Genomic DNA, 27,060 nt, shown 5'->3' on the forward strand with positions numbered 1-27,060 from the left:
ACTCATGAAAATTAAGCCACGGTTTGCATTAAGCATTCTTTAGTAATTTAATGTTACATGTTCAGAGCTCATCTTTAGATCATAACCTCTTAAGTACACAAACAAGTTCGCGGACTTAAGTTCATCGGTTGAGTTTTCCAAACTCAGCAGATTTCTTGGGTCGAGAACTTCCGCCATTTCGCGGACTTAGCACACAAACGAGTTTTGGAAATCCCAACATAAATTCTCGGTCTAGAACTTCCGACAGTTCGCTACTGAGTCTGCGGGCTGGATCGCGGACTTGGCAAGCCAATTTCACAATCCTACCAATTTATCTTGTTCAACAAAGTTCGAAGAACTTCGGTTCAAAGAATACATGGTTATGTAATTTATACTCTCATTTCAATCATTGAGACATTCTCAGAGGATGCTATATAACCGTTATTCACATATCGTTTCACGTCAGAGCAATTCTCATAAAGTGATTGAAAAATTTTGTCACTAGGTGAAGATAAACCTGATCAAAGTGAGATACTTTACCAACACACGAATTTTGAGAAAAAGATAAGCATTGAATACTCATCTTGAAATATCAAATGTGTTTGATCTAGTCTACATAGCATATGACTTTTATCAAATGCAGGAATATGCTGGAGTCTTGAAAAAGGAAAGATGATGACACTAATCTTGATAATAAGAATTGAATTGCAATGTATTTTAATGCTTGAAATACTGTAGTTTGTGTTGGATGTGAAACTTTGGCAGTGTACAGAGCCTTGAGTCGAGCATTAATGGGAAGCTTGTTACGTTGCCGACACTATTGATTCTTTTAGCTGAATGGAGTGATTGTTGGACTATTTTGCAGGAGAATTTGTCTTAGAAAAGGTCTGAAATACACCTGGAAGTAAGTGGTGTGTTCAAATATTAGAAGTGGCTTGAGTTTGCTATGGATATGGTGGAGTTTTGAGCCTGTATTACTTCCAGAAAACTGTGAAGAACTAGAGATGTTCAAAGGGTTAATCTGCCAAGGGTTCAACTGAAGTATATGTTGCTGTGTCTAAGTTTACAAATTGGCGAGAAGACAGTCTTAGGACCTGACGTTTCTGACCGTTCAAGTATGACTGTATTGGTGAAGATCTGGCGAACTATTTTACAAGGGTTATCTGGCAAGGGCTAGGATCTGAATTAGAAGCCTACATGATATGTAAATATGGGTACACTGTTTGTATGGATTTGGATCCGTTAGGTTACGACTTTGCAGAGAAACGAGAAGATATAAAAGAGGAGGCACAGTTTACAGAAAAGGAACATTTTTCATCGCTAGGGGCGTCTATAACCTGCTGTAGAGATTTCCAGAGAGAGCATAGCAGCAACAACTTGTTTGCTCCCTGGGTTTATTCTCAACTCTATTTCCTTATTTTGAACATCTTTTAAGCTTTGTATTTTTGAGAACATGTTTTCCATGAGTAACTAAAAACAATCTTTTATTAGGGGCGATTTCAAATCCCAGCGTATGAATCTATAATTGATATGAAATAACTCGTTTTCTCTCCATTATTTTCGTTATTGTTTGATTTCTAGTATGCCAATAGTGTTTATAGATTATTTTGTTGATTTTTTAAGTTCGAAAATAAATAGTTGATTTGATAATCCTATTGGTAGTTTTGAAATATTCGACCCATAATTGTCTATAAAGATAAACACAAGTAGCAATATATGGGTATTGATGATGGGACTTTCTTAAGTGTCCATATGTAGAAATTGACACTAGTATGTGATTCATGCTTTTGAGTTCATCACTAGGAGCAACCTTATCTCACAAAACTTAGAGCACTTGTTTGAGTCACACCTAGTAAGCGTACCTCTAGGAAACTTGGCATGTAGAATCCGGTAGTCGAGCGCTTCCGTTTCCGGTGAGCTTGGGAGATAATAACGGGATAGTTGAGCGTACTAATTATCATAGGGTTGTTAGTAACGAGATAATGTGAAGAACTTGGGTATATATCAATTTGGTTTGTATTCCGTGGCCGAGAATGAACCTTTAATCAATCTCATCTCATATTTGAATACAACTTTGTGTCTTCAGAATTTTTACAACAAAATCTTCTTTTATAGGGGTATTTGTATAACAACCTTTGCTCCGTACCTCCCTTGGGACGATCCTGCTTTTATTATACTACTTTCTAGTGTAAAGAGAAGTAAAGAAATATTATTTGCGAGTTGAAACCTCGTCAAAATTGGGGCCGCTGTCGGGGAGGCAGTGGAAAGTTTAGTTGTTATTTTTATTCATAGTTTTTATTTTTGCTTTTAGTTAGAATTTCTGTTTACTAAATCACTCTTTTAGAAATCTTATTTCAGTTACCATTTCTTTGGTGAATGTGTGGAGAGGGCAGGCCAAGTCCAATAGGTATACGTCTTCGTTCGGGCACTTTACTTAAAGATTTGATCCGAGCAGTGAACACCCCACTTCCTCATAGGTTTTCACCCAGTGAATTCTTGGATTCAGACAAAGAAGAAGACAACACAATGGGAGGTCGACCACCTTCTCCAAGAACACTAAAGGATCTCACTTCTCCAAATCTTGACCAGCAGCCTTTATGTATTCAGCTGAATGAAACCATTGAGTTGAAGCCGCAATTGATTAACTTGATTCCCAAATCCAGAGGTTTAGCCGGAGAAGGTCTTAATCGTCACTTGCAACAATTCCATCATGTTGTGACGAGTATGAAGCAAGCAACTGCAGACGCTGATACGACTATGATGACAACGTTTCCTTTCTCTCTTATAGATACTGCAGGAGAGTGGTTCTTTTTCTTACCCTCTGGAAGCATAACTACATGGAATGGAATGAAGAAGTTGTTCCCTGAGAAGTATTTTCCAGCATCAAGAGCAGAGGTGATTCTCTTGGTATTGTACAATTATCGAGAGAAACTCTCCATGAGTATTGGGAGTGCTATGATGAGTCCTAAAAAGTGCATATTTCTATATATTTTTCTTGGCATTTAACTCATCTTCTGTGCATTAATTCTACATTTTATCCCATATTCTGTATTTTCTTTGTTTTCAAGAATAAATATTTTTATTAACTAATTTTACATTTTTAGGTAATAAATAAAGTTTGGATGAATAGCGGAGCAGAAAAGAGTAGAAAAGTGGTGGAAGCCGATAGGAATCACGCAAGGAAGCCGCGAAGAATGTTGTGCACAATACCAAAAGGCTAGAAGTGGGCTTGAAGTGGAAGAATTGTTCTTAAAGAAGATATGGGCTTGGCATACCCAAGGCCCAAAACCCTCACCCAAACCCATTTTCTATAACCAAAACCGCCTCCATTCTCAGCCGTCAGATTGGATCCAACTCATCATCCTACGGTCGCTCATTCATAGAGCATGAAAATCTGAAGTCTCTGCCAAACACCACAGTGCTTAAATTCCAAGCCTTCAGATTAGATTGTATTTGAATCCAACGGTCGCTCCTATGCCTGTGCATCAAAATTAGATACTCCCGCTTTACACTACAGTACCTAACATCATCTAGCACCGTTGACTTTGTTGTATTTCACAATCCAACGGTCGAAGTGATTCATCTCTCATACCACCGTTAGATCTACCAACCATCTTCGTATCCAACGTCTTTCACACGTTGATCATCAGATTCTTCTGTTCCGCCTCACACCGAAAAGACCTAACCCTATACCCTAAAATCTATCGACTTCTCTTTCATTTCCTTCTTCTTCTTCTTCTCTTTCTCTCCACCTCCTCTCTGCAACACCCATTCCGCCACCATCACCTCCACCTGCTACTGCCATTGCCATCGCCACCACCTACACCAACTGCCACCAACTACCCCCCATATCTGCAAAAACCCATCCACCTAGCCTTTATTGTTTCATCAAACCCACACTCACGCCTCTGAACCCTAGGGTGTGGAGTTGATGAAGTAATTCATGCTAGACACAGCAGCAGGAGCGTGAGAAGAATCAGAGCAGAGAGATAAAGCATGGGTCGACGATGTGGTGAAGACCTGTCAACCAAATTAGGTAAAAAAATCAAACCCTAGGTCTGTAAAATTAAGGTTTTTAATTTAGGGTTCATAGGTCCTTTTTTTGTATAAATTGAACACAAGGGTGTCGAATAGAAGGCATGCCTGGACTAGCCAGTGCACCACCAAGAGGACTGGAATAGCCAGTTCCTCAATTCCTCACATGTTCTGTTTTTGTTTTTGTTTTTGTTTCAATTTCAATTACTCTTTATGTTCATCATGTTTTTAATTACTGTCAACATGTTCTAGTTCTTCAGCTAAGGCTCGGATGAAGCCTAGTGCACTGTTAAATGATGAATTGCTAGGATAGTCGTCTTAATGCTTATCTTGCTTGAGCAATGGGAAGAAGTCAGTGCTCTGATATGCCTGTGATTGACTGTGCTGTCAAAAGACATTCAATACTAGGGGCATATCAATGAGCAAGTTGATTCTCCTCCCATTCTAATGTATGCTTAAGATCCTAATTTCAACCTAGAATTGCATTGCTTGATTAGGACACAAGGTGGATTCTAATCCCTTAGCTTAACCCACAATTTGTTTTCACAGTCACTTGCAACTCCGAATCTGTTTTTCTTATTGCTTAGTTAAATTTTCCTTGCTGCTTTGTTTAGTTTTTGTGCAATTTACAGCTTGTTGTGCACTGAAATCAGTGCATAAACTCCCCCCTGCCCTTGGCTTACAGCCTTGGTTCTTAACTGTTCTGCCTTATTGCTTTGCCTTGCTCACTGCCTTGGCCTATCCCTCATTGTCACTGCCTTGCATATAGCTTAGCTAAGAAAACTTCATAACACCCCAAGTCCCTGTGGAATGACCCTGTTCTTGCACACAAGCTACAACTGACCCTGTGCACTTGCAGGTATCACTGTAGGCATTCTTTTACTCTTATTTTTCACATCTATATTAGCCTACCAAGTTTTTGGCGCCGCTGCCGGGGACTTGGCTTCCGTGTTTTTGAAGTTTTTCTTGCTGTTCTTTGCATACTCATACCTGCTGTGTAGTTCTTGTAAGCATCTGCATATTAGTGTAATCATCTGCATCTTAGTATAAGCATTTTTTTTGCATTTCTTGTTGTGAACTGCTGTGAACTGCAGCCCATTTGCACCTTTGTTGCTGGTTCTTCCTTGAACCTGGTGTTGCTACTGTTGGTGCCAGAACTGCTGCCTGAAGTCCTTCTCTGTGCCTTGTGGTGCTGCTGCTGTGGAGCTGGTGCTGCACTATTGTTGCTAGAACTTGTGCTACTGTGGTACTCCTGCTGGTGCAGGCCAAGTCTGCTGCAATCTCTACTGAAGCTGCTGCAGCTGGTGTAAGATAAAGCCCAACTGGGCTTGTGAAGTGAACTGATTTGAACCAAGCCCAACTGGGTTGTAAGCTGCTGAAGGAGAAGAAAGACCAAAGCCCAACTGGGCCTTGAGTGTTGAAGCCAAAGCTTAGGATGATCCAAAGCCCAACTGGGCTTTTGCAACCAAACTGAGCAGCTGGGCTGTGCTTCAAAGGTAAGCCTAAACCCATTAAGAGAACCCAACCTGTGGGCTTCCATTTTTAATCTGTGGGCTTGTAATAATTTTTTTAATTTTAATTTTATTTCTTTCTTTATTTGGGATTGTAATAATTTTAGTTTTATTTTTATTTTCTTTTTTTTGTGGGTTTGTAATAATTAGTTTTATTTTTATTTCTTTCTTTATTTGGGCTTGTAATTTAGTTGTTTGTTAGGCTTGTAGTTTCTTAATAGTGGGCTTGCTCTAAACTTAACTTTTTGGATTTTGGGCTTGCCTCTTTTGTGAACCAAACTTAACTAAATTTTGGGCTAAAAAAATAAATAAATTTGCTCCTTATTTCAAAAACCAAAATTTTATCCCAAGCAAAACCAAATTTTCTTTTCAAAACCCTTTAAAACCAAATTTTCTTTTCAAACCAAATTTTCAAAACCCATTAAAACCAAATTTTTTTGAAAAAATGGGCGAGTGTGTGAATAAACTCCGTAGTCTCCATGAATACATGTACCCTAACATAATAAGTCAGTTATCATGTATCGTCTTACCCCAGACTGATGGCCCATTTGAACTAAACGCAAGCATGATACAAATACTTCCTATATTTCGAGGGTTCGATTCTGAGAATCCCTATAACCATGTAAGAGAGTTTGAACAAATTGTTCGGGCTTTACAACCTGACCATATATCCGAAGACTCTTTGAAATTGCGTTTGTTTACTTTTTCTTTAAAAGAAAAGGCCAAAACATGGTTTTACGGTTTGAGACCACAATCAATCACCACTTGGGACCAACTCACAAATCAATTTGTCGGAAAGTTCTTTCCACATCATAGGACCATCTCTATTCGTCGAAGTATTAATTGTTTTGTCCAGTTAGATGGAGAAACACTTTTTCATTATTTTGAACGATTTAATGATTTGTTGTTTGAGTGTCCTCATCATGGCCTCGAGAAGTGGAGACTGGTCGCCATTCTTTATGAGGGACTAGACTTTAAGTCTCGAGCCTTGGTTGAATCTATGTGTAATGGTGAATTCATTGATAAAACTGTGGACGATGCATGGTTATTTCTAGCTGAAGTTGCAGAGAAAACCCATCAGTGGGAAACCTATAGGGAAACTAGGACCATGCCACATGATATGGGTAATCACCATGAGTCAGATGTTGATTTTCCCAATGAGCTTAATTCTGGATATAGTGTTTCATACCCTATTGCTGAAAATGTCAATCCATATTCACCTATTTTAGAGGCAGATGTATGGACGAAAAACACTAATGGTTTTGACAAAGTAGGATTTTCATGTATTTGTGATGATGATGGTTATGATGATGTTATATTAGAAGAACATGTCTATTCTGAAAATGTTATGGAACCTTTGGGTTCAAATACATTAGGCTTTTCTGCCCCGACCTTCATGAATGATGTTTCTTCTAGTATTCCATATACATGTGATAAGGCTACTGATTTAGATATTGTGCAGTTATCCTGTGAAGAGTATGACTTAGGTAATGTTGAATCTTCTGTTGACACTAATGATCCTATGCATGAAAATATAGTTGATGTGTCTGATTCCATACCTAAGCCACAATATATTGCTTCTTTTGATGTTAATTTGGATATTTCGGATAACCATGATTCTGAATTTGGACTTGTGAAATTGTTTTGTGATGATGAGCATGCTACACAACTTGATTATGACTTAGAAAATGCTGATGTGACTGATAATATTGGTACTTTTGATCTCATGCATGTGAGAAACTTAGATGTCACCTTCTTTCCTAAGTCACAGATTGAGATTATTCCACCCAACCTAGATTTGGTTTGTAACAAAAATTTTAAACCAACTTTTCTGAAGATTCCCAACCTAGGATTGGAACTGTGTGCCTCTCAAGTCCTCTTGGACTATTTTGCATCTAAATACAATACTTTTAAGGAGCCACAGTTGGAATATGCATGTTTGTCCATCCCAAACAAAGTCCATTTTGAGTTAGACCTTGTGAATCCTGCACCCCTAAAATGGAAAGATTTTGTGCTTAAAAGTAAACCTGCTGAAAATTACAGGTTTGGGGGTGATTCATCCGGTTTTTCACTCTCGCTCTCATTTCAGTCCAATTTTAGTGTTTTGAAACTGTCTATGTTTCAACACTTTTTCTTTTGGGTTGATCCTCAACTCTTTAGATTGTTAGTGTATGGTGAATTTTTTGTATATAATCCAGTAGATAAAATTTCTTAAAACCCTTTTGTTCCTTTTGTATATATTTTGCTAATCCAATATGATCTCGGCTGACATATGTTGGATTCTTGCCTTGAATAACGGAGTTCTAATATTGCTTTTGCCGAAATCGGGTATTCTCTTTCCTTTTTCTCTACTCAACATGATCCTCTTCATATGTTGTATTATAATTTTGTTCATATTTTGAAACATTGAGGACAATGTTTAGTTTAGGTTTGGGGGTATAGAGTAGATACCACGATAATATGCCATAATTGAAAACAAAACTCTATCTTTTTGAAAAAATTGAAAAATTCCAAAAAAAATTAGAAAAATGATAAAAACATAAAAATGGAGCTCATTTACCTTGAAATGTTGACTCTTGTGCAAATATGTAATTATTAGGAGTCTTAGTCTAGATATTTAGGCACCCTGATTCTAGCACAATTCACATGTGATAAGAAACTTGCACGCGCACGATCTACCAATACATGTATAGCCTCGATCTTCAAGGTGTTTGATAGGAAGTTAGATTTCCAATCACTTTAGAATACTGAATGAGACTTGACTAGCTTGTTCTTTGGTTGGCTGGGATAGAAGTTGGAGGATATGTTAAGAAAAGCAACCATAGAATTTGACCGGATGCATTCGATAAGGGCCACCTCTTGCTAAGAGTCATGTAATTATGTTTTTCTTTTTGTTCATGTATCAAAAGTGTCATTATGTTGTAAAGATCAAAGTTTTTTTTCTTCAAAAAAAAAAATCAAAAAAAAAAAAAAATTCAATCAAGTATTTATTTATTCCATGTTTTTCATGTTAAAGACAATAGTTCTCTCTTGTTCCAAAAATAAAAGAGAGTAATCAATGTAAATAAGAGTCCTGTAAAGAGTCATCTTTTTGTTGTAAATAGTCTTGTAATAAGCAAGGAGGGTGCATCCATCGATGTATAACGCGGGTATACTGAAATATCACCAACTCATTGGGTGAACATTCACAATTCTCGTAAAGCCGGACAGCTAGCTTGGCTTAGAATTCGGTTCTTAGCCTAAAAAGTATCTCTTGGTGGTTAGTAGTCATAACTTCAGGTCATTCTAGAAACATGTGTAGATACACTTTACACTCTTATCACGTGTCTTTAGTTGTTATCAGTGCTAGGATTGTGCCTTTGATAGCTAGATTGACATCTCCATTTTGCTGTGAGATTAAACTGACTTGCACATGTCACATTTAATGGAATCTGAGCTTAGATTTTGACCTAGAACTTTGTAGGTACGTTCTAAGCAAACCTTCACGAGACTTCACTCGTCCACTAGGGACACTTAGTGGTTTAAAAGGCTTAGTGCATACGCTAAATGCATTCGAGAGACCAGCGACAGTGGTATAGGTAGGATTTCCTTAGTTTTGTTTTACTTGAGGACAAGTAAAATTCAGGTTTGGGGGTATTTGATGAATCCTAAAAACTGCATATTTCTATATATTTTTCTTGGCATTTAACTCATCTTTTGTGCATTAATTCTACATTTTATCCCATATTCTATATTTTCTTTGTTTTCAAGAATAAATATTTTTATTAACTAATTTTACATTTTTAGGTAATAAATAAAGTTTGGATGAATAGCGGGGCAGAAAAGAGCAGAAAAGTGGTGGAAGCCGATAGGAATCACGCAAGGAAGTCGCGAAGAATGTTGTGCACAAGACCAAAAGGCTAGAAGTGGGCTTGAAGAGGAAGAATTGTTCTTAAAGAAGATATGGGCTTGGCATACCCAAGGCCCAAAACCCTCACCCAAACCCATTTTCTATAACCAAAACCGCCTCCATTCTCAGCCGTCAGATTGGATCCAACTCATCATCCTACGGTCGCTCATTCATAGAGCATGAAAATCTGAAGTCTCTGCCAAACACCACAGCGCTTAAATTCCAAGCCTTCAGATTAGATTGTATTTGAATCCAACGGTCGCTCCTATGCCTGTGCATCAAAATTAGATACTCCCTCTTTACACTACAGTACCTAACATCATCTAGCACCGTTGACTTTGTTGTATTTCACAATCCAACGGTCGAAGTGATTCATCTCTCATACCACCGTTAGATCTACCAACCATCTTCGTATCCAACGTCTTTCACACGCTGATCATCAGATTCTTCTGTTCCGCCTCACACCGAAAAGACCTAACCCTATACCCTAAAATCTATCGACTTCTCTTTCATTTCCTTCTTCTTCTTCTCTTTCTCTCCACCTCCTCTCTGCAACACCCATTCCGCCACCATCACCTCCACCTGCTACTGCCACTGCCATCGCCACCACCTACACCAACTGCCACCAACTACCCCCATATCTGCAAAAACCCATCCACCTAGTCTTTATTGTTTCATCAAACCCACACTCACGCCTCTGAACCCTAGGGTGTGGAGTTGATGAAGTAATTCATGCTAGACACAGTAGCAGGAGCGTGAGAAGAATCAGAGCAGAGAGATAAAGCATGGGTCGACGATGTGGTGAAGACCTGTCAAACAAATTAGGTAAAAAAATCAAACCCTAGGTCTGTAAAATTAGGGTTTTTAATTTAGGGTTCATAGGTCCCTTTTTGTATAAATTGAACACAAGGGTGTCGAATAGAAGGCATGCCTGGACTAGCCAGTGCACTACCAAGAGGACTGGAATAGCCAGTTCCTCAATTCCTCACATGTTCTGTTTTTGTTTTTGTTTCAATTTCAATTACTCTTTATGTTCATCATGTTTTTAATTACTGTCAACATGTTCTAGTTCTTCAGCTAAGGCTCAGATGAAGCCTAGTGCACTGTTAAATGATGAATTGCTAGGATAGTCGTCTTAATGCTTGTCTTGCTTGAGAAATGGGAAGAAGTCAGTGCTCTGATATGCCTGTGATTGACTGTGCTGTCAAAAGACATTCAATACTAGGGGCATATCAATGAGAAAGCTGATTCTCCTCCCATTCTAATGTATGCTTAAGATCCTAATTTCAACCTAGAATTGCATTGCTTGATTAGGACACAAGGTGGATTCTAAGCCCTTAGCTTAACCCACAATTTGTTTTCACAGTCACTTGCAACTCCGAATCTGTTTTTCTTATTGCTTAGTTAAATTTTCCTTGCTGCTTTGTTTAGTTTTTGTGCAATTTACAACTTGCTGTGCACTGAAATCAGTGCATAAACTCCCCCCTGCCCTTGGCTTACAGCCTTGGTTCTTAACTGTTCTGCCTTATTGCTTTGCCTTGCTCACTGCCTTGGCATATCCCTCATTGTCACTGCCTTGCATATAGCTTATCTAGGAAAATTTCATAACACCCCAAGTCCCTGTGGAATGACCCTGTTCTTGCACACAAGCTACAACTGACCCTGTGCACTTGCAGGTATCACTGTAAGCATTCTTTTACTCTTATTTTTCACATATATATTAGCCTACCATGCTACAAGAATCTTTTAGCTATCTATCCACACCACTAAATCAGCGATCAACTCATTATTCAGTACTTCTACGAGGGGTTACTTTCTAATGATAGAAATCTGATTGATGCCGCAAGTAGTGGTGCACTCACCAACAAAAACATTGCTGAAGCTACAAGCTTGTTAGAGAATATGGCTGCAAACACGCATCAATTATACACTCGAAGTGAACCAATGGTAAGGAAATTGAATGAAGTTGGCGACTCTTCACATTTGGAACATAGAATGGGTAACATAGAGAGGATGATGCAACAAATAGTAGCTGCCATCATACCATCATCACACTCCAAAGATGTTGAGAAAGCAAGTGTTATGTACCAAAATTAGCAAAGGACAAGATATGATCCATACTCTAGCACATACAATCCGGGTTGGTGAGATCATCCCAATTTCAGCTACGCCAACAAGCAAGTTGTAGTTTCTAATCCTCCTTTCAATCAACAAGTTGGGTATCAATTCTTGCAAAGGCCACAACAAGAAGCTCAAGGAATGAGTATAGATGACAAGTTGAATCTCATTCTCAACACAATAGCGCAAGATAAGCAACACATTCTCCACACAATGGCGCAAGATAATCAAAAGGCGGAGATAGATATGAAAGACACGCGAACACAAATGGGTCAACTAGATACTACCGTGAGCAAATTGGAAGCACAAGCAGCTGAAAAACTGCCTTCACAACTGTTTAATCATAAGGAGAATGTTAGTGCAATTGAACTACGAAGTGGAAAACAAGTAGAGAAACCGGAAACACCACCGGAGTCCCATGAATGTGATTTATAGAAAGAAGTGGACGAAGCAGTCCTTATAAAGGATGATTCGGTAACACATTCTAACTCTAAATCTCTTATTTCTAATTATGTTACTCCTCCACATTTTCCTAGCATGTTTGCAAAATTTAATAAGGAGACGTTGGAAAAATAGATTTGGGAAATCTCAAGAAGATCGAAGTGAACATTCCATTAATTGAGGCGATAAGGCAGGTTCCGCGCTGGGCAAAGTTCTTGAAGGAATTGTGCACTAACAAGCACAAATTGACTGGTAATGAGGTAATGAGTGTGGGGAGAGTGCTTCGGCATATCTTCAAAATAAACTCCCACCTAAATTGAAAGACCCCGGCAATTTTAGTATTCCTTGTACAATTGGTAAAACAAGGTTTACAAAATCTTTGCTATATTTAGGAGCATCTATTAATTTTATGCCTACTTCAATTTATGAATCTTTAAATCTTGACCATCTCAAAAATACTAGCATAGTTATTCAACTTGCCGATAGATCTAATGTCTACCCGAAAGGGGTTGTTGAAAATGTTTTGGTACAGGTTAATGAGCTTATATTTCCTGTAGACTTCTATGTTCTTGATACGAGTGATGAAAACTCATCCTCGTATACACCTTTGCTGATGGGTATACCATTTATGAGAACCGCTAGAACAAAGATAGATGTATTTGAAGGTACCTTGACAATGGAATTTGATGGAGAGGTCGTTCGTTTCAACATCTTTGAGGTGATGAGATACCCAAGTGATGTGCACTCATGTTTTGTTGTGGAGGAAACATATGCTGGCTAAGAATGCAAGTGAGATGAAAGTCGGGCTGACTACTTTAAACCAAGCGCTAAATGGGAGGCAACCCACCGGTTTTGTATCTTTATCTTTTTATTTTTAAGCATTTTATCTTTCTTTTTGCATATCATTTGCAGAATTTCCATCTTGAACTTTACTTTGAATGACTAAATTTACATTGAGGATAATGTAAAGTTTAAGTGTGGGGGAGCATTTATATGTTTTTAGAGTTTGTTGCCTTTAGTATTAAAAAAATAGAAAAATAGAAAGAAAAAAAAAAAGTGTTTTATACACTCCGAAACCTAGAAGCATGTGCCTTTAGGATGACACCATCAATCTAAATGGATGGAACCATCTTGATTGCAGGAGTTGAGGAACCTATTAACTAAAAGGACGAACAAAACACATGTGTTAGAAATAATATGATTGTTGTTACCATATCTCGGAATATCACCATATCACCTTCTATTTTTATTTGTCCACTTTTTATTTCTCTAAGTGATTTGGTGGGGAAATAACATCGAATTGTTATTACTGCTAGGATGAAATAGAGTGATTGAGTTACAAAAAAAAAAGACTTGACCAATTAGACCAATCGGTGTATATAAAAAAAATAAAATAAACATAAAAAAACACTTGGATAGCAGTATGAGTGAAACGTTGTCCCTGTCTCTGTCGCCTAAGAAAGCGTGGAATGCAGGATCCAAGGAAACTATCACATACTTGCTGACAAAGAAGCATGCGTTTGGATCCAAAATATCTAATCATGTTGTCATGAAAAAAAAAAACAGAAAGAAGTGAAAAAGAAAAATTTGTTATTGTTGTTCTATTAATAAAACCGACTCCTGGTTCCCCTGTATATGACAGTTGAGTTGATCTAGACTTAAGATTGTCGATTGCTGGTTCCCTTGTATATGCCACCTGAGTCGATATTAGAGTTCAGACAGGTATCTCAATCCATTAGGTCATAGGTTCATCTTGCCGGTGACCTTGAGACAGATATGGGAAAAATCGTTCACTTAGTTAACATCCGCAAACATCTATTTCTATATCCATCTTCTTAATCTATTCATGTGTGATTGTGGTTAGTTAGATTCCGAGATTTTGGTTTGTTCGACTTTCTAAGTAAATCTTTATTTTATATATGAATTGAATTTGAATCAAGGTACCTCCTCCTATAGCCATTTTGGAGTCTTTCATAAACTCTTCACAGGAAGCTGGAATTTGGAGTAAATTACGAGACTAAAACTCGTCCACCTAGTGGTTCAAAGGCTTGTTATTTATGCTAAAATTAACCGTAGCCTCGACGACACGGAGTTGTATGTATGCTTTATAATTTATTTTGTTTGATTTGATCGAGGACTAGCAAAGTCTAAGTGTGGGGGAATTTGATAGGTGTATTAAACACTTTGATATTTATCTATTTTTATGCTTTCTTTGCTGAGTTTTGTTGTAAATTATGTATCTTATGTTTGTTTTTGAATATTTAGGTACTTTGGAGTCATTTGGAACAAAAGAAGAAGAAACAGAGCAAGGCGGATTATTTCTCTTTTTTTGCTTTTATTTCTTCATCTCTGTCTGAAAAGCATGTCAGCTTTAATGATGCAAATTCATTGTCTGAAAAGCATTACAATTTTAGTGATGTATAGAAATTGAAATAAATCAGTGGATCTGAGAAATACAAGACGACAAAAGCGTCATACCAATAAACTGGAGACCAAAGACGTTAGTGTCATGGAACCAGGAGATGATGTCGATTCTCGACAACTATGAACTCTTAACTCATGCCAATTGAGTAAGGAGTTAGGTGGACTACACATGCTAGTTTGAAGGCACTCATGGGCTTAGCATTGGAGGGGCTCACTTATACCAGCTGAAGGAAGAAAGTTGGGTGGATTTTCACCACTAAGGAACCGCACATGTGTGCTTGTAAAACAACTTGAAAGAGAATGAAAACTTAGGTTTCATTCAGAACCAAATTTGCAAGCCAAGAAGAAGATCCAGGTCTCGACTGCACCATCTCTTGCCGTCTTGCATCCATGACTGCATTGGATATCATCAAGGGTTACGAGAGGATTTTGGACAAAATAGAATCATAGAAGGGGTACGAGTAAGGCTGCGTTTTTATTAAGGTTTTGGAGAGGTTTCCTGACCTGAAATGAAGAAGAAGAAACGGTGATGCTGCTGTTGATAATGGGCACTGAATGTGAAGGTTTATGAATGTTGGATGATTTCTGAATAATGGGTTGTATGTGAATTCAGTTGCAGGGAGGATTGAAGCATAGAAGCGACTAGAAACATCATGGAATATGCATCTCATACACCACCAGGATTGTGCGCAGAGGATGTTCGATAAATCGCCTCAATGAAATTTACTTCACCACTTCAATCTCTAGTCTGTGTTCCCAGGGGTTGTGCTCAACCTCGGTTGAGAAGATAGCGAAGTGGTTTATTGATTTCTAGCAGTAAAATTAAGTCAAGGCTGCTGTCGATCTAGCCATGAACCAGGAAAGATGATGACACTAATGTTGATAATAATAATTGAATTGCAATGTGTTGGAAGGCTTGAACTACTGTAGTTTGTGTTGGATGTCAAACTTTGGCAGTGTACAGAGCCTTGAGTCGAGCATTACTGGGAAGCTTGTTGCTTTACTGCCACCATTGATTCTTTTAGTTGAATGGAGTGATTGGTGAACTGTTTTGCAGGGGAATCTGTCTTAGAAAAGGTCTGAAATACAGCTGGAAGTAAGTGGTCTGTTCGAACATTAGAAGTGGCTTGAGTTTGCGATGGATATGGTGGAGTTTTGAGCCTGTATTACTGCCAGAAAACTGTGAAGAACTGGAGCTGTTCAAAGGGTTAGTCTGCCAAGGGTTCAACTGAAGTATATGTTGATGTGTATGAGTTTACAAATTGCCGAGAAGACAGTCTGAGGACCTGACGTTGCTGACCATTCAAGTATGACTGTATTGGTGAAGATCTGGCGAACTATTTTTACAAGGGTTATCTGGCAAGGGCTAGGATCTGATTTAGAAGCCTACAGGATATGAAAATATGGGTACACTGTTTGTATGGATTTGGGTCTGTTAGGTTACGACTTTGCAGAGAAACGAGAAGATATAAAAGAGGAGGCGCAGTTTACAGAAAAGGAACCTTTTTCATCGCTAGGGACGTCTGTAACCTGCTGTAGAGATTTCCAGAGAGAGCATAGCAGCAGCAACTTGTTTGCTGCCTGGGTTTATTCTCAACTCTATTTCCTTATTTTAAACATCTTTTAAGCTTTGTATTTTTGAGAACATGTTTTCCATGAGTAACTAAAACCTATCTTTGATTAGGGGCGATTTCAAATCCCGGCGTATGAATCTATAATTGATATGAAATAACTCGTTTTCTCTCCATTATTTTCGTTATTGTTGATTTCTACTATGCCAATAGTGTTTATGGATTATTTTGTTGATTGTTTGAGTTCGAAATTAAATAGTTGATTTGATAATCATATTGCTAGTTTTGAAATCTTCGACCCGTAATTGTCTACAAAGGTAAACATCAGTAGCAATATATGGGTATTGATGATGGGACTTCGTTAAGTGTCCATATGTAGAAATTGACACTAGTAGGTGATTCATGCTTTTGATTTCATCGCTAAGAGCAACCTTATCTCACAAAACTTAGAGCACTTGTTTGAGTCACACCTAGTAAGTGTACCTCTAGGAAACTTGGCAAGTAGAATCCGGTAGTCGAGCGCTTCCGTGTCCGGTGATCTTAAGAGATAATAATGGGATAGTTGAGCGTACTAATTATCTTAGGGTTGTTAGTAACGAGATAATGCGAAGAACTTGGGTATATATCAATTTGGTTTGTATTCCGTGGCCGATAATGAACCTTTAATCAATCTCATCTCATATTTGAATACAACTTTGTGATTTTCAGAATTTTTACAACAAAATCTTCTTTGCTATGGATATTTGCATAACAACTTTTGCTCCATACCTCCCTTGGGACGATCCTGCTTTCATTATACTACTTGCTAGTGTAAAGAGAAGTAGAGAAATATTATTTGCGAGTTGACACCTCGTCAGCAAGATATTACCATTAAGCACAAGTTCAAAAGAACTCTCCCCCATTTGATGTCATTCCCAAGAGAAAAACACGAGCGACCTTAATTTTGAAAGAAAAGAAGGATTTTAATTGGACACAAAAATCAAAAGAATGATCTTTTATATCCAAAACTCAACCAAATTAACCATAAGTAAACCCATGATTAACTCAATTGTAATACGCAACTAAATCAAACCACAAAAGTGATCAATTTAATTGAAAATGCTCAACATAAGTAAACTCACGGAGCAACGAGCTACGAATAAGTTAATCGTACGGAGATAACCAACTTAACCGTTCATATACTCAACATAAGGAGAACCTTACGGAATATACCGACTACATTAACCACAAAGACATGATTACTATAGTCGTTCAAATACTCAACACAAGAAGTTGTGGAATATTTGAAAACTCAATCAGATTAATTACAAGAGAACCTATAATTAATCTAATCGGGATACAAACAACCAAACTAATCACCAAAGTAATCACTTTAATTATTTTGGGATCAACATAAGAGATTATGGAACCCCGATTAAGTTCATCAAGGAACGTGACAACCTTAACCGTACATGTACTCAACACAAGAAAGAAATAAAACTTATGGAGTACAAACTAAATAACCAAACAAGTCGATAAATTTAGTTTCGAATGCTCAACATGTAGCATCTTACGGAACAACCAACAAAGCCAAGATTAATAGACTTAGTTGTAAGGTGCTCGACATAAGATATACGATGGAGCCTTCACGGTTTTTCATAAAATAGATCAATAAAGACCAAAACCGTGGATAAACATACAAGGATCTATTCTATCTTTGCATCACATAGTGACATAATAGACTTTATCCTTGCAAAATAAAAGATTTTATCCTATTTTTCATCAAATACATGATTGCTTAGGCTTAACTTTTGTATTTGTCAAAATTCCATTCGTTCTTTCATCAATACGAGTACCAACTCATGAACGACTTTATTTTTGACAACAATATGGGACCTTCAAGTTTATGGACGCAAATAATACATATCCCATAAAAATATTGCAATATAACAAACCATCAAAATACTGCAATAACAATCATCCTCCAAATATTTTTAGAATTTTAATACCCAAACCTAAAAGATAACATAAGATAATGAAAACAAAAGATAGCTATGTGTAATCCCAATCATCGCTATTCAAAACACTAGTTATTCTTCCAACTAATTCCAAAAAGAAGACATCTTAGGCACTCATCCTCTTTTCTAAATCTTCTTCAGTAAACACCTTATCGTTATTGAAGAATTTAGGGACAAAGGGGTCATCCATATCCTCCAAATCTTTTGAGAACACTGTCCACTTACTAAGTTCTTTTTCTAATTTTGTACCGTGTTTGTAGATTGGGACAGCATATGTTCAAAATGAATTATCTCTTCTAAGGATGCAGCAATTTGAGATTTTAAGCTGTTTCTTTTGCTGATTAATTCTTTTACTAGGTTCCTGGAATTTTCATCACTTTGATAAGAAGAAAAGAACCAGTTTGAGGAAGGATTTTACCATTAGTTGTAACTTTCACTTTCTCCAGACTTGTGGAGGAGACTCCAGTGTATCGACGTACATTAGCTGCTAGAGCTGCGTTCCTGCTTGTGCTGCATCTAGTGACAGGTTCCATAACAACACACTTGAGTTGCACCGTTCGCGTATGAAAAAAACCCTGCAAAAACAAGTATACTTACAAACAAAATTTTCTAACCAAAAAATATACATCTTGAGCAAAAAGACGCAAATCCTCACTTTCCCAAGTAAACAATGGTGACGTGAACGTCTGGGTTAGGAACCGATGGGTCGACAAAGTTCTTCTTGTTTATCCCATAATGACTTTCCAAGATAAGACATATGGGCAGAGATTCTTCTTCTCTTGTTTCTTGAAGCTCCTGTCACACAGGTCCTGTGACAAAAATACATTGGTTGAAAGGACAAGCTACACTCCATTGTACCAAGCATTTCTTTAGTATTAAATTCTTCATCATATGTGTATCCTTGAGGTATGCGCCTGAGATTATCTCTGAAACCGTCTAAATAATCTTCTTTTTTCCTGGATACACATTTAGAACCAACATGATATACTTTGGACTTGTATGGAACAACATTCCACATAACTTGTCTATGGAGTTGATCTAACTCATTATCAATAGTCTCTTCCCAGGAGAAACCATTCAGAGTTAAATCAATATTTTATGGTTCCAATTTAGAAGAATAACAACCAGCCTTTCGAACTAAGTGTTGAGACTTTTCCACTTTTAGATACGATAGAATATACACAAAGTGGAGAGTCTCCTAACACATGTAGAAAGGGACCACGACGAATGTCACTACACCATTGAAGGTTTCAAAGTATTACCCATATCATCAGTACTTTTCTGTTTGGAATTTCCTGACAAAGTCGTACGTCGTTTATGAGTGCCACAAGGTTGCAAAGTATTCTTGCAGGGATTACTCGAAGCCTCCTGACTCTTTAAAGGAGACATAAATGCTTGAGGAGGATGATCAGATGAGCATCCATATAGGATAGACTCTTGACAATAGTCTGAGTGGTTCCTAGTCACATCAGTTTTCTCAACAAACGATCATTGAACATTATCAGACAGGTGATAAATGTTAAGAAAGGAACAACTGGGATCTCTCAGCATTATTGAGAGATTCTTACTAGAAATCAAATCCTTAAGAATTGCAATTATGCAACAAGATCAGAATGGATCCGGATTTGTTCTTCTAATCTCTTTTGAAGATTAACCAGTTTGTCGGACCTTTTCCTACGGTTGTTTTTAAACCTGGTAAGGTGTCAATTGAGACATTATGGTCCATATTGTCATATCGCTACAAACACAGACTTGTAAGGTGTTAAGTGTGTTTGCCTGTTCGGATATCAATTGATAAAGCGGGGGTCTAACAACATCACCCAATATTTCGATTAGGAATTTGTATGGACAAACTCCGAAACACTTTACCAGAGAATAAACTAGACAGTCAGACTCAATCTTGATAATAAGTATCTCAAAGAGTTATTATCTCAATATCTCGATTTGATCTTTACTGAAGCAAATATAAATCTGCTAGTCTATATCAAAGAGAGATAACTTGGGCGGTATCAAAAACCAATATTCAAGTGTTAATCAATGAAATCAACAATCATAAGATTGGGTCTCTAATTGATTAAGCTTTTGACGCACAACCTGTATTATTTCAATTATATAAACAAATATAATTCGGAAAAGAAATAACACAGACACCAGAGATTTTTTTAACGAGGAAACCGCAAATGCAGAAAAACCCCGGGACCTCGTCCAGATTAGATACACACTATATTAAGCCGCTACAGACACTAGCCTACTGAAAACTAACTTAGGACTGGACTATAGTTGAACCCCAATTAGTCTCCCACTGATCCAAGGTAAGGTTGCACCCCTACGCCTCTGATCCTAGCAGGATGCTAGGTACCTTAGTTGATCTCTCCCACAACTAAGAGTTGCTACGACCCAAAATCGCAGGCTTTAACAATAAACAAATATGTCTCACACAGAAAAGTCTAACAAAGATAAATATGTCTCCCACGGATAAACCCTAGGTTTTGTTCCGTCTTTTGATAGAAATCAATGTAAAAGGAACCAATTGATAATCAGGTCCTATAAACCCGAAGAACAACCTAGATTAATCAATCACCTCTCAATAATCCTTCCTGACTAAACAGGCGGATTATCGATGAATCACAAACAGTGAGATGAAGATGCTTGTGACTTCTTTATCTTACCTATCGGAAAAACACGTTCTCAAGCCAATCAAATCGATTGTACTCATACGACAGAAAAGTAAGATCAGATCACACAACTACGATAAAAGAAGTATCGGACTGGTATATTTCATCTCCAGTTCATCCGAACGAGAAACTCGGGTCTAACTCTGGTAATCTTCGAACCTGGGATGTTCAATTCTGATATATTTCTTCTCCAGTCCATCCGAACGAGAAACTCGGGTCTAACTCTGGTAATCTTCGAACCTGGGATGTTCAGTTATGATATATTTTTTCTCCAGTTCATCCAAATATTGGGAAGGAATTATCTTACCTGTAAATGGATGGATTCATCGTTCTTACAAAGTTTCTGGCGTAGAGTAGTCAACTCTCAGCCAGGTTTCGATCTCGGAGCCTGTTTTGCGTACAATATGCAGAAATAGGGTTTGTTTAATGTTCCATAGAATATTCCGAAGGAATCTTACCTGTAAATGGATGGATTCATCGTTCTTACCAAGTTTCTGACTTAGAGTAGTCAACTCGCGGCCAGGTTTCGATCTCGGAGCCTGGTTTGCATACAATATGCAGAAATAGGGTTTCTTTAAAGTTTCGTAGAATATTCCGAAGGAATCTTACCTGTAAATGGATGGATTCATTGTTTTTACCAAGTTTCTGACTTAGAGTAGTCAACTCGCGGCCAGGTTTCGATCTCGGAGCCTGGTTTGCATACAATATGCAGAAATAGGGTTTGTTTAAGGTTTCGTAGAATATTCCTAAGGAATCTTACCTGTAAATGGATGGATTCATCGTTCTTACCAAGTTTCTGATTTAGAGTAGTCAACTCGCGACCAGGTTTCGATCTCGGAGCCTGGTTTGCATACAATATGCAGAAATAGGGTTTGTTTAAGGTTTCGTAGAATATTCCGAAGGAATCTTACCTGTAAATAGATGGATTCATCGTTCTTACCAAGATCATCTTTTGTGGTTTTGATTTAATTTCCTTTGACAATTAAATTAATCATGGGTTTAGTTGTGATTAATTTGGTTGGATTTGGATATAAAAGATCATCTTTTTGATTTTTTGTGTCCAAATAAATCCTTTGTTTCTCTTGAAATTAAGGTCGCTTATGTTGTTCTCTTGGGAATGACATATTATGGGGCAGAGTTCTTTTGAACTTGTGCTTAATGGTAATATCTTGCGGGGAGTGCGACTATGGAATTTTTTAGGGGTTATCTTGTATCTTTTAAACTCCTTGATGAATGATGATAGCTTCGACTATAAGATTGCATCTAAATTTAAGATGATGTGTGTCTTCTTTTTTGGTTATGCATTGTCTCTCATGGGAATTTCATTATGAACCCGCTCTTTACCTTTGCCAATTTTATTGACAAAAAGGGAGAGAAATATTATAGTTCACACTGCATAATACATATGGTTTTAGGATCATTGTGTAAGGGGGAGTGGTTTCCATGATTGAGATAGGTATCGACTAAGGGGGAGTGTTACATATCACCATAGTATTATTGTTAAAGGTGTGATGCAATTGGACTTTGATATTCATAATAGTACTATGACACTGTTTAATAATGATTGAGAATATCGATTTCTCTCGTTATTTGTGCTACGGATCTTCAACAATGGTGATGCTAAACTACCTTTGGGATCATTGGAGTACTTGGAAAGGACGAAGATTTCAAGGAACGTTGAAGATTAGAATAGGAGCCACTAAAGTTTATATTTTTTGTATTCCATATGTATTAATAGTTTTGTCACTAAAATTGACAAAGGTGGAGATTGTTAGAGCATAGCTCGGTCGAACTCGCATGCGTTTCTATATCAAGCATGTTTGTCAACGTTAGTGATTAAAACTATAAAGTCTTGATATCTAGCCTATTAGCAAGTCTCGGACTAGGATAGGAAAAGTGTAGGTGAGCTCAAGGACTTCATGGCGATTCAACGAAAATGACGAAGATCTACATCATGGAACCGTGGAACTTCATCAAAAAAAAAGGTATGTGGAGACTTGAACTTATCTGTCACTCATAAGTCTATCTATTCTATCTCCTACTTCTTAGGAGACAAAAGTCGTGTGCTTTATAGACTAGATCAAACACACTAATATTTCGAGCTGAGTATTCAATGCTTATCTATTTCTTGAAATATGTGTGTTGGTAAAGCTTTACGCTTTGACAAATTTTATCTTCATCTTTCAATCGCTTAGTTGAGAATTACTCCGACGTGAAGACAATCTATGAATAACGGTTGGGATAGCGTTCTAAGAGAAAGTATTGATGATTGAAATGAGAGTAAATTACATAACCCTTGATCCGAAGTTCTTTGAACTTTGTTGAGCAAGTGTATTCGGTAGGATTGTGGAATTGGTTTGCCAAGTCTACGAACCCAGTCCGCATACTCAGTCCGCGAACTGACGGAAGTTCTCGAACCCGAGAATTTTTGCTGGGATTTTCGAAACTCGTTTGTGTGACGCAAGTTCGCGAACTCAGCCCGCAGACCTAGTCCGCGAACCGGAGGAATTTCTCAATCCGATAATTTCTGCTGAGTTTTGGAAAACTCAGAACCGATGCTTAAATCCGCGAACTTGTTTGTGAGCTTAAGTGGTTGTAATCTAAGATGATGAGCTCTGAACATAAACATTAAATTACTAAGGAATGATTAATTCAAATCATGGCTATAATATTCATTGAGCCGATTAAATCGAATCGAAATCATCTAGAGTTCAATTGTGTCTTGTGTAGTTACATAAGATCTCATAGCAATTGAATGACTATCTAACTAGTTCGTTAGAGTCAAATGAACTAGTTATGATGAATGAGGAACATGGTAAATATGAGGAGCTCATATGGTTGCCTTTTGGTTGCTATATTGGACCAACATGTACGTGTACGTTTGGGCAGGTTCTCACGAACTTGGAAAACGTCTACGAGTGTGTTTGACGAGCTTTGTCTTTCGATCTAACGGTTGAGAGATATTGGCTTGGATCTAAATCAGGTTTCATCTAACGGTGAATAATGTTTACTTAATTCTTAAGTAAAAAACCTGATTTGAAAGGCTATAAATAGGAGACATCTAACTAGAGCAAAACGCAATCCCCGCACACCTTTCTTGTGTGATACTAGTGCGCTTACTAGAGTCGATCTCCATTAACCCTTAAGTTTCTTCTTCAAATTCGGGTTAACGACTTAAAGACTTCATTGGGATTGTGAATCCAGACCGATACTACTTTTATCGTAGTTGTGTGATCTGATCTTACTTTTCTATCATTAGGAGTACAATCTTTTCTGATTGGCTCGAGAACTTGTTTCTCCGATAGGTAAGATAAAGTATTCGCGAACATCTTCGTCTCACTGTTCGTGAATCCTAAGTATTCTTCTTGTATATTAAGGAATCGAGTATTGAGAGGTGATTGGTTTATCTAGGCTTTTCTTCGGGAATATAAGACCGGATAGATCGATTGGTTCATGTGCTACCTTGATTATATCAAAAAACGGAATTAAACTAGGGTTTATATGTGGGAGATATATTGATCCTTTGAATAGACTTATTTGTGTGATGCATATTTGTTTATTTGTTCATCCTGCGATTTTGGGTCGTAGCAACTCTTTGTTGTTGGTGAGATCAACAAAGGGAATCAAGTACGTAGTATCCTGCTGGGATCAGAGGCGTAGAGGTGCGACTGTACCTTGTATCAGTGGAAGACTAATAGGGGTTCAACTATAGTCCAGTACGAAGTTAATTGGGAGTAGGCTAGTGTCTGTAGCGGCTTAATACAGTGTGTATCTAATCGGGACAGGTCCCGGGGTTTTTCTGGATTTGCGGTTTCCTCGTTTACAAAATTTCTGGTGTCTGTGTTATTTCTTTTCCGCATTATATTTGTTTATATAATTGAAATAATACAGGTTGTGCATTGAAGTTTAATCAATTAGAGATCCGGTCTTGTTATTGTAGATCTCATTGATTAATACTTGGATATTGGTTTTTGATACCGTCCTAGTTATATCTCTCTTTGATTAGACTTGCAGATTTCTATTTGCTTGAGTAACAATCAATTTGAGAGATATAGATATTCTCTCCTTGAGACATTATATTCTAGATTGAGTATGACTGTCTAGTTGATTCTCTAGTAGAGTGTTTCGGAGATTGTCCATACAGATTGCTAATTGAAATATTGGGTGTGTTGTTAGACCCCCGCTTTTTCACAAGTAAAATCAGAATACGCAACTACAAAGAAAATAGTTGGATCTGGCTTCACAAATCCCAAATAAAGTCTTCAAGTCGTTAACCTATAATGGTTTTGGAAAAACTTAAGTTAAAGGAGAATAGACTCTAGTTTGCGACTAGGAAACATGAAAGGGTCAGGATTAGGTTTTCTAGTTGCTAGATTTATTCCTTATATACAAGGTTGCTTACAATTAGAGCTATGATAGCTTAGTAATAAAGCATTCAATATTCACCGTTAGATGAAATCTGATTTAAGATTGAAGCTAAGTCTGCTTAGAAATTAAGCAATTCATCTCCACCGTTAGATGGTCTTAGCTTGTTTCACTCAAATGAAATATACATATATTTATATATGGGTAACCGTACCTCAACGTGTATATTGAGTTGGCTCAATAACAGTTAGCCGAAATTAGCCATATGAACACTTTAAGCTTAACCATATTCATCGAACACTTCAAGACCAAATATGATGATCAATCAATCATCAAAGATAATCAAATGAATCTAATTGTGTTTCAAATAGAGTTGTTCAATTGATTACTATCTCATACAAATATATATATGAACAAATTGAATCAAAATTGGATTGATTCATAATCGTTTAAAAGTACTTATACAAGAATCAAGTCATGAACATTAATCCACGATTTGCAAAGTTAATTTGCGTTCTTTAAATCATAAGTGTTTTAGTTCTTGAGTATGTGAATCATATATAACCGATTTTAAAAATTAACCATTGTGTTCGCAAACTAGGTACGCGAACAGGAGCTCCGGACCTTATCCTAGTCAATCCGTTCGCAATCCAAGTTCACGAACAATTGTTCCGGACCCAACTCAGGTAATTAAACTCGTTCTTATACTAGGTGATAGACAAATTTTTGTTTCTAATATGATCTCAATATAGTATGTATTATTAGTGATCGATTTTTCATTCATTGTGGTCTTTTATGTATTTGTAGGTGTTTTTTGGAAAAATAAGCTTTTGCGGCGAATTGGCTCGAAAAAGTGGTATTTGGACCCGCGGGAGAAAACTACTAAAGGCACCCCGTGTACACGTTGAAGGCACCCTGAGGACAACTGTTAAATGGACCCTACCAGTTGATAAAGAGTAACGTGATTACTGAGGGGCACCCAAATTGCTATTCACACCCTTACTTTGGTTAGGGGGCGACCTTCCTTCTTCTCAAATTCAAATTATATTTTGGCGGGACAAGAAGTGTACTTACTGGCAGAATTTTTAGGTTCGACTTTTAAGCGATTTTGGGAAGATTCAATCGCCAGATTTGGTTGGGCTGGACTTGAATGGATTAAACAGGTCTGGTATAAGTGATTAAATGGACTGATTTAGGCTAGGTGATCGGGTTTTGATGAAACATGGAGAGGGTTATATCTCGGGTTTTTGTATTTTGTGTTTACAAACTACTACTATATTTGGAGAATTTCATGCATTCTAGAGTCTGTTTACATTGTTACCTAATCAACAAGAGAGAATGACGTGTATTGGAGCTTAAAGAATGAGTAAATCTTAGTTAACGGGATATTTTGGATCTAACTTTGGAGGTTACGTGGAATCGAAGGTGAGAATATACTCTGTGGAATTTGTTTCTATCAAACATAGATTTTGGCAGCTGAAAAATACGCGTGAAAGGATAGAAGAATGAGGAAATTCGTGTAACTTTCGGAGGAGGAATAAACAAGAAATTCTCGGGATTTTGAGGTGTTGTTGATGTATAAGGATTGTGAGAACTTTGGAGAAGGCTGTCAGGAGTTAGGGGTAGTTGGAGAGCAACAAAAATCGCTGCAGGGCGATTCTGTAGTAGCAGCATAGAAGAGGAAGAAGAAGAGTTGCAGGCGACAGATAAGAAGTGTCATTCTCAAGAACCCTAGGCTGAAGAACATATATATGCATAGAACAGTCGCAATCAGTGTCTTATAATTAAACTATTCTGTAACTTCCATTAGTAACGTTTATCTTCAGTTAGTAACACCTCTTCTAACTGTGACTTCTGTAACGCTAATACGTCGTTGCAGAATCACCGTGTTATATTTTTCTTAAATAAAAACACATATTAAGCCATGATTTATTATTTTGAGCGTGTTTTTACCATGAGGAGATAAACCCCAACATTGGAACAACCGAGGAAGTTGTATTTCATTCATGTGGTAATTTAGTTAATTCTTAATTTATTTACTTTTTGCACCGATTT

General features: G+C 37.4%; 1 protein-coding gene across 1 annotated transcript; it reads left to right on the plus strand.

Moving 5' to 3' along the window:
• Positions 1 to 2,355: 2,355 nt before the first annotated feature.
• LOC113313095 lies at positions 2,356 to 11,967 on the plus strand. Its single transcript, XM_026561817.1, has 3 exons — positions 2,356 to 2,874; positions 11,209 to 11,498; positions 11,580 to 11,967. Exons 1-3 carry the CDS (start codon positions 2,356 to 2,358, stop codon positions 11,965 to 11,967), a joined length of 1,197 nt encoding a protein of 398 aa, XP_026417602.1.
• Positions 11,968 to 27,060: the final 15,093 nt, after the last annotated feature.

This window comes from Papaver somniferum, chromosome 9 (assembly GCF_003573695.1).
Source record: "Papaver somniferum cultivar HN1 chromosome 9, ASM357369v1, whole genome shotgun sequence".
NCBI lineage: Eukaryota > Viridiplantae > Streptophyta > Magnoliopsida > Ranunculales > Papaveraceae > Papaver > Papaver somniferum.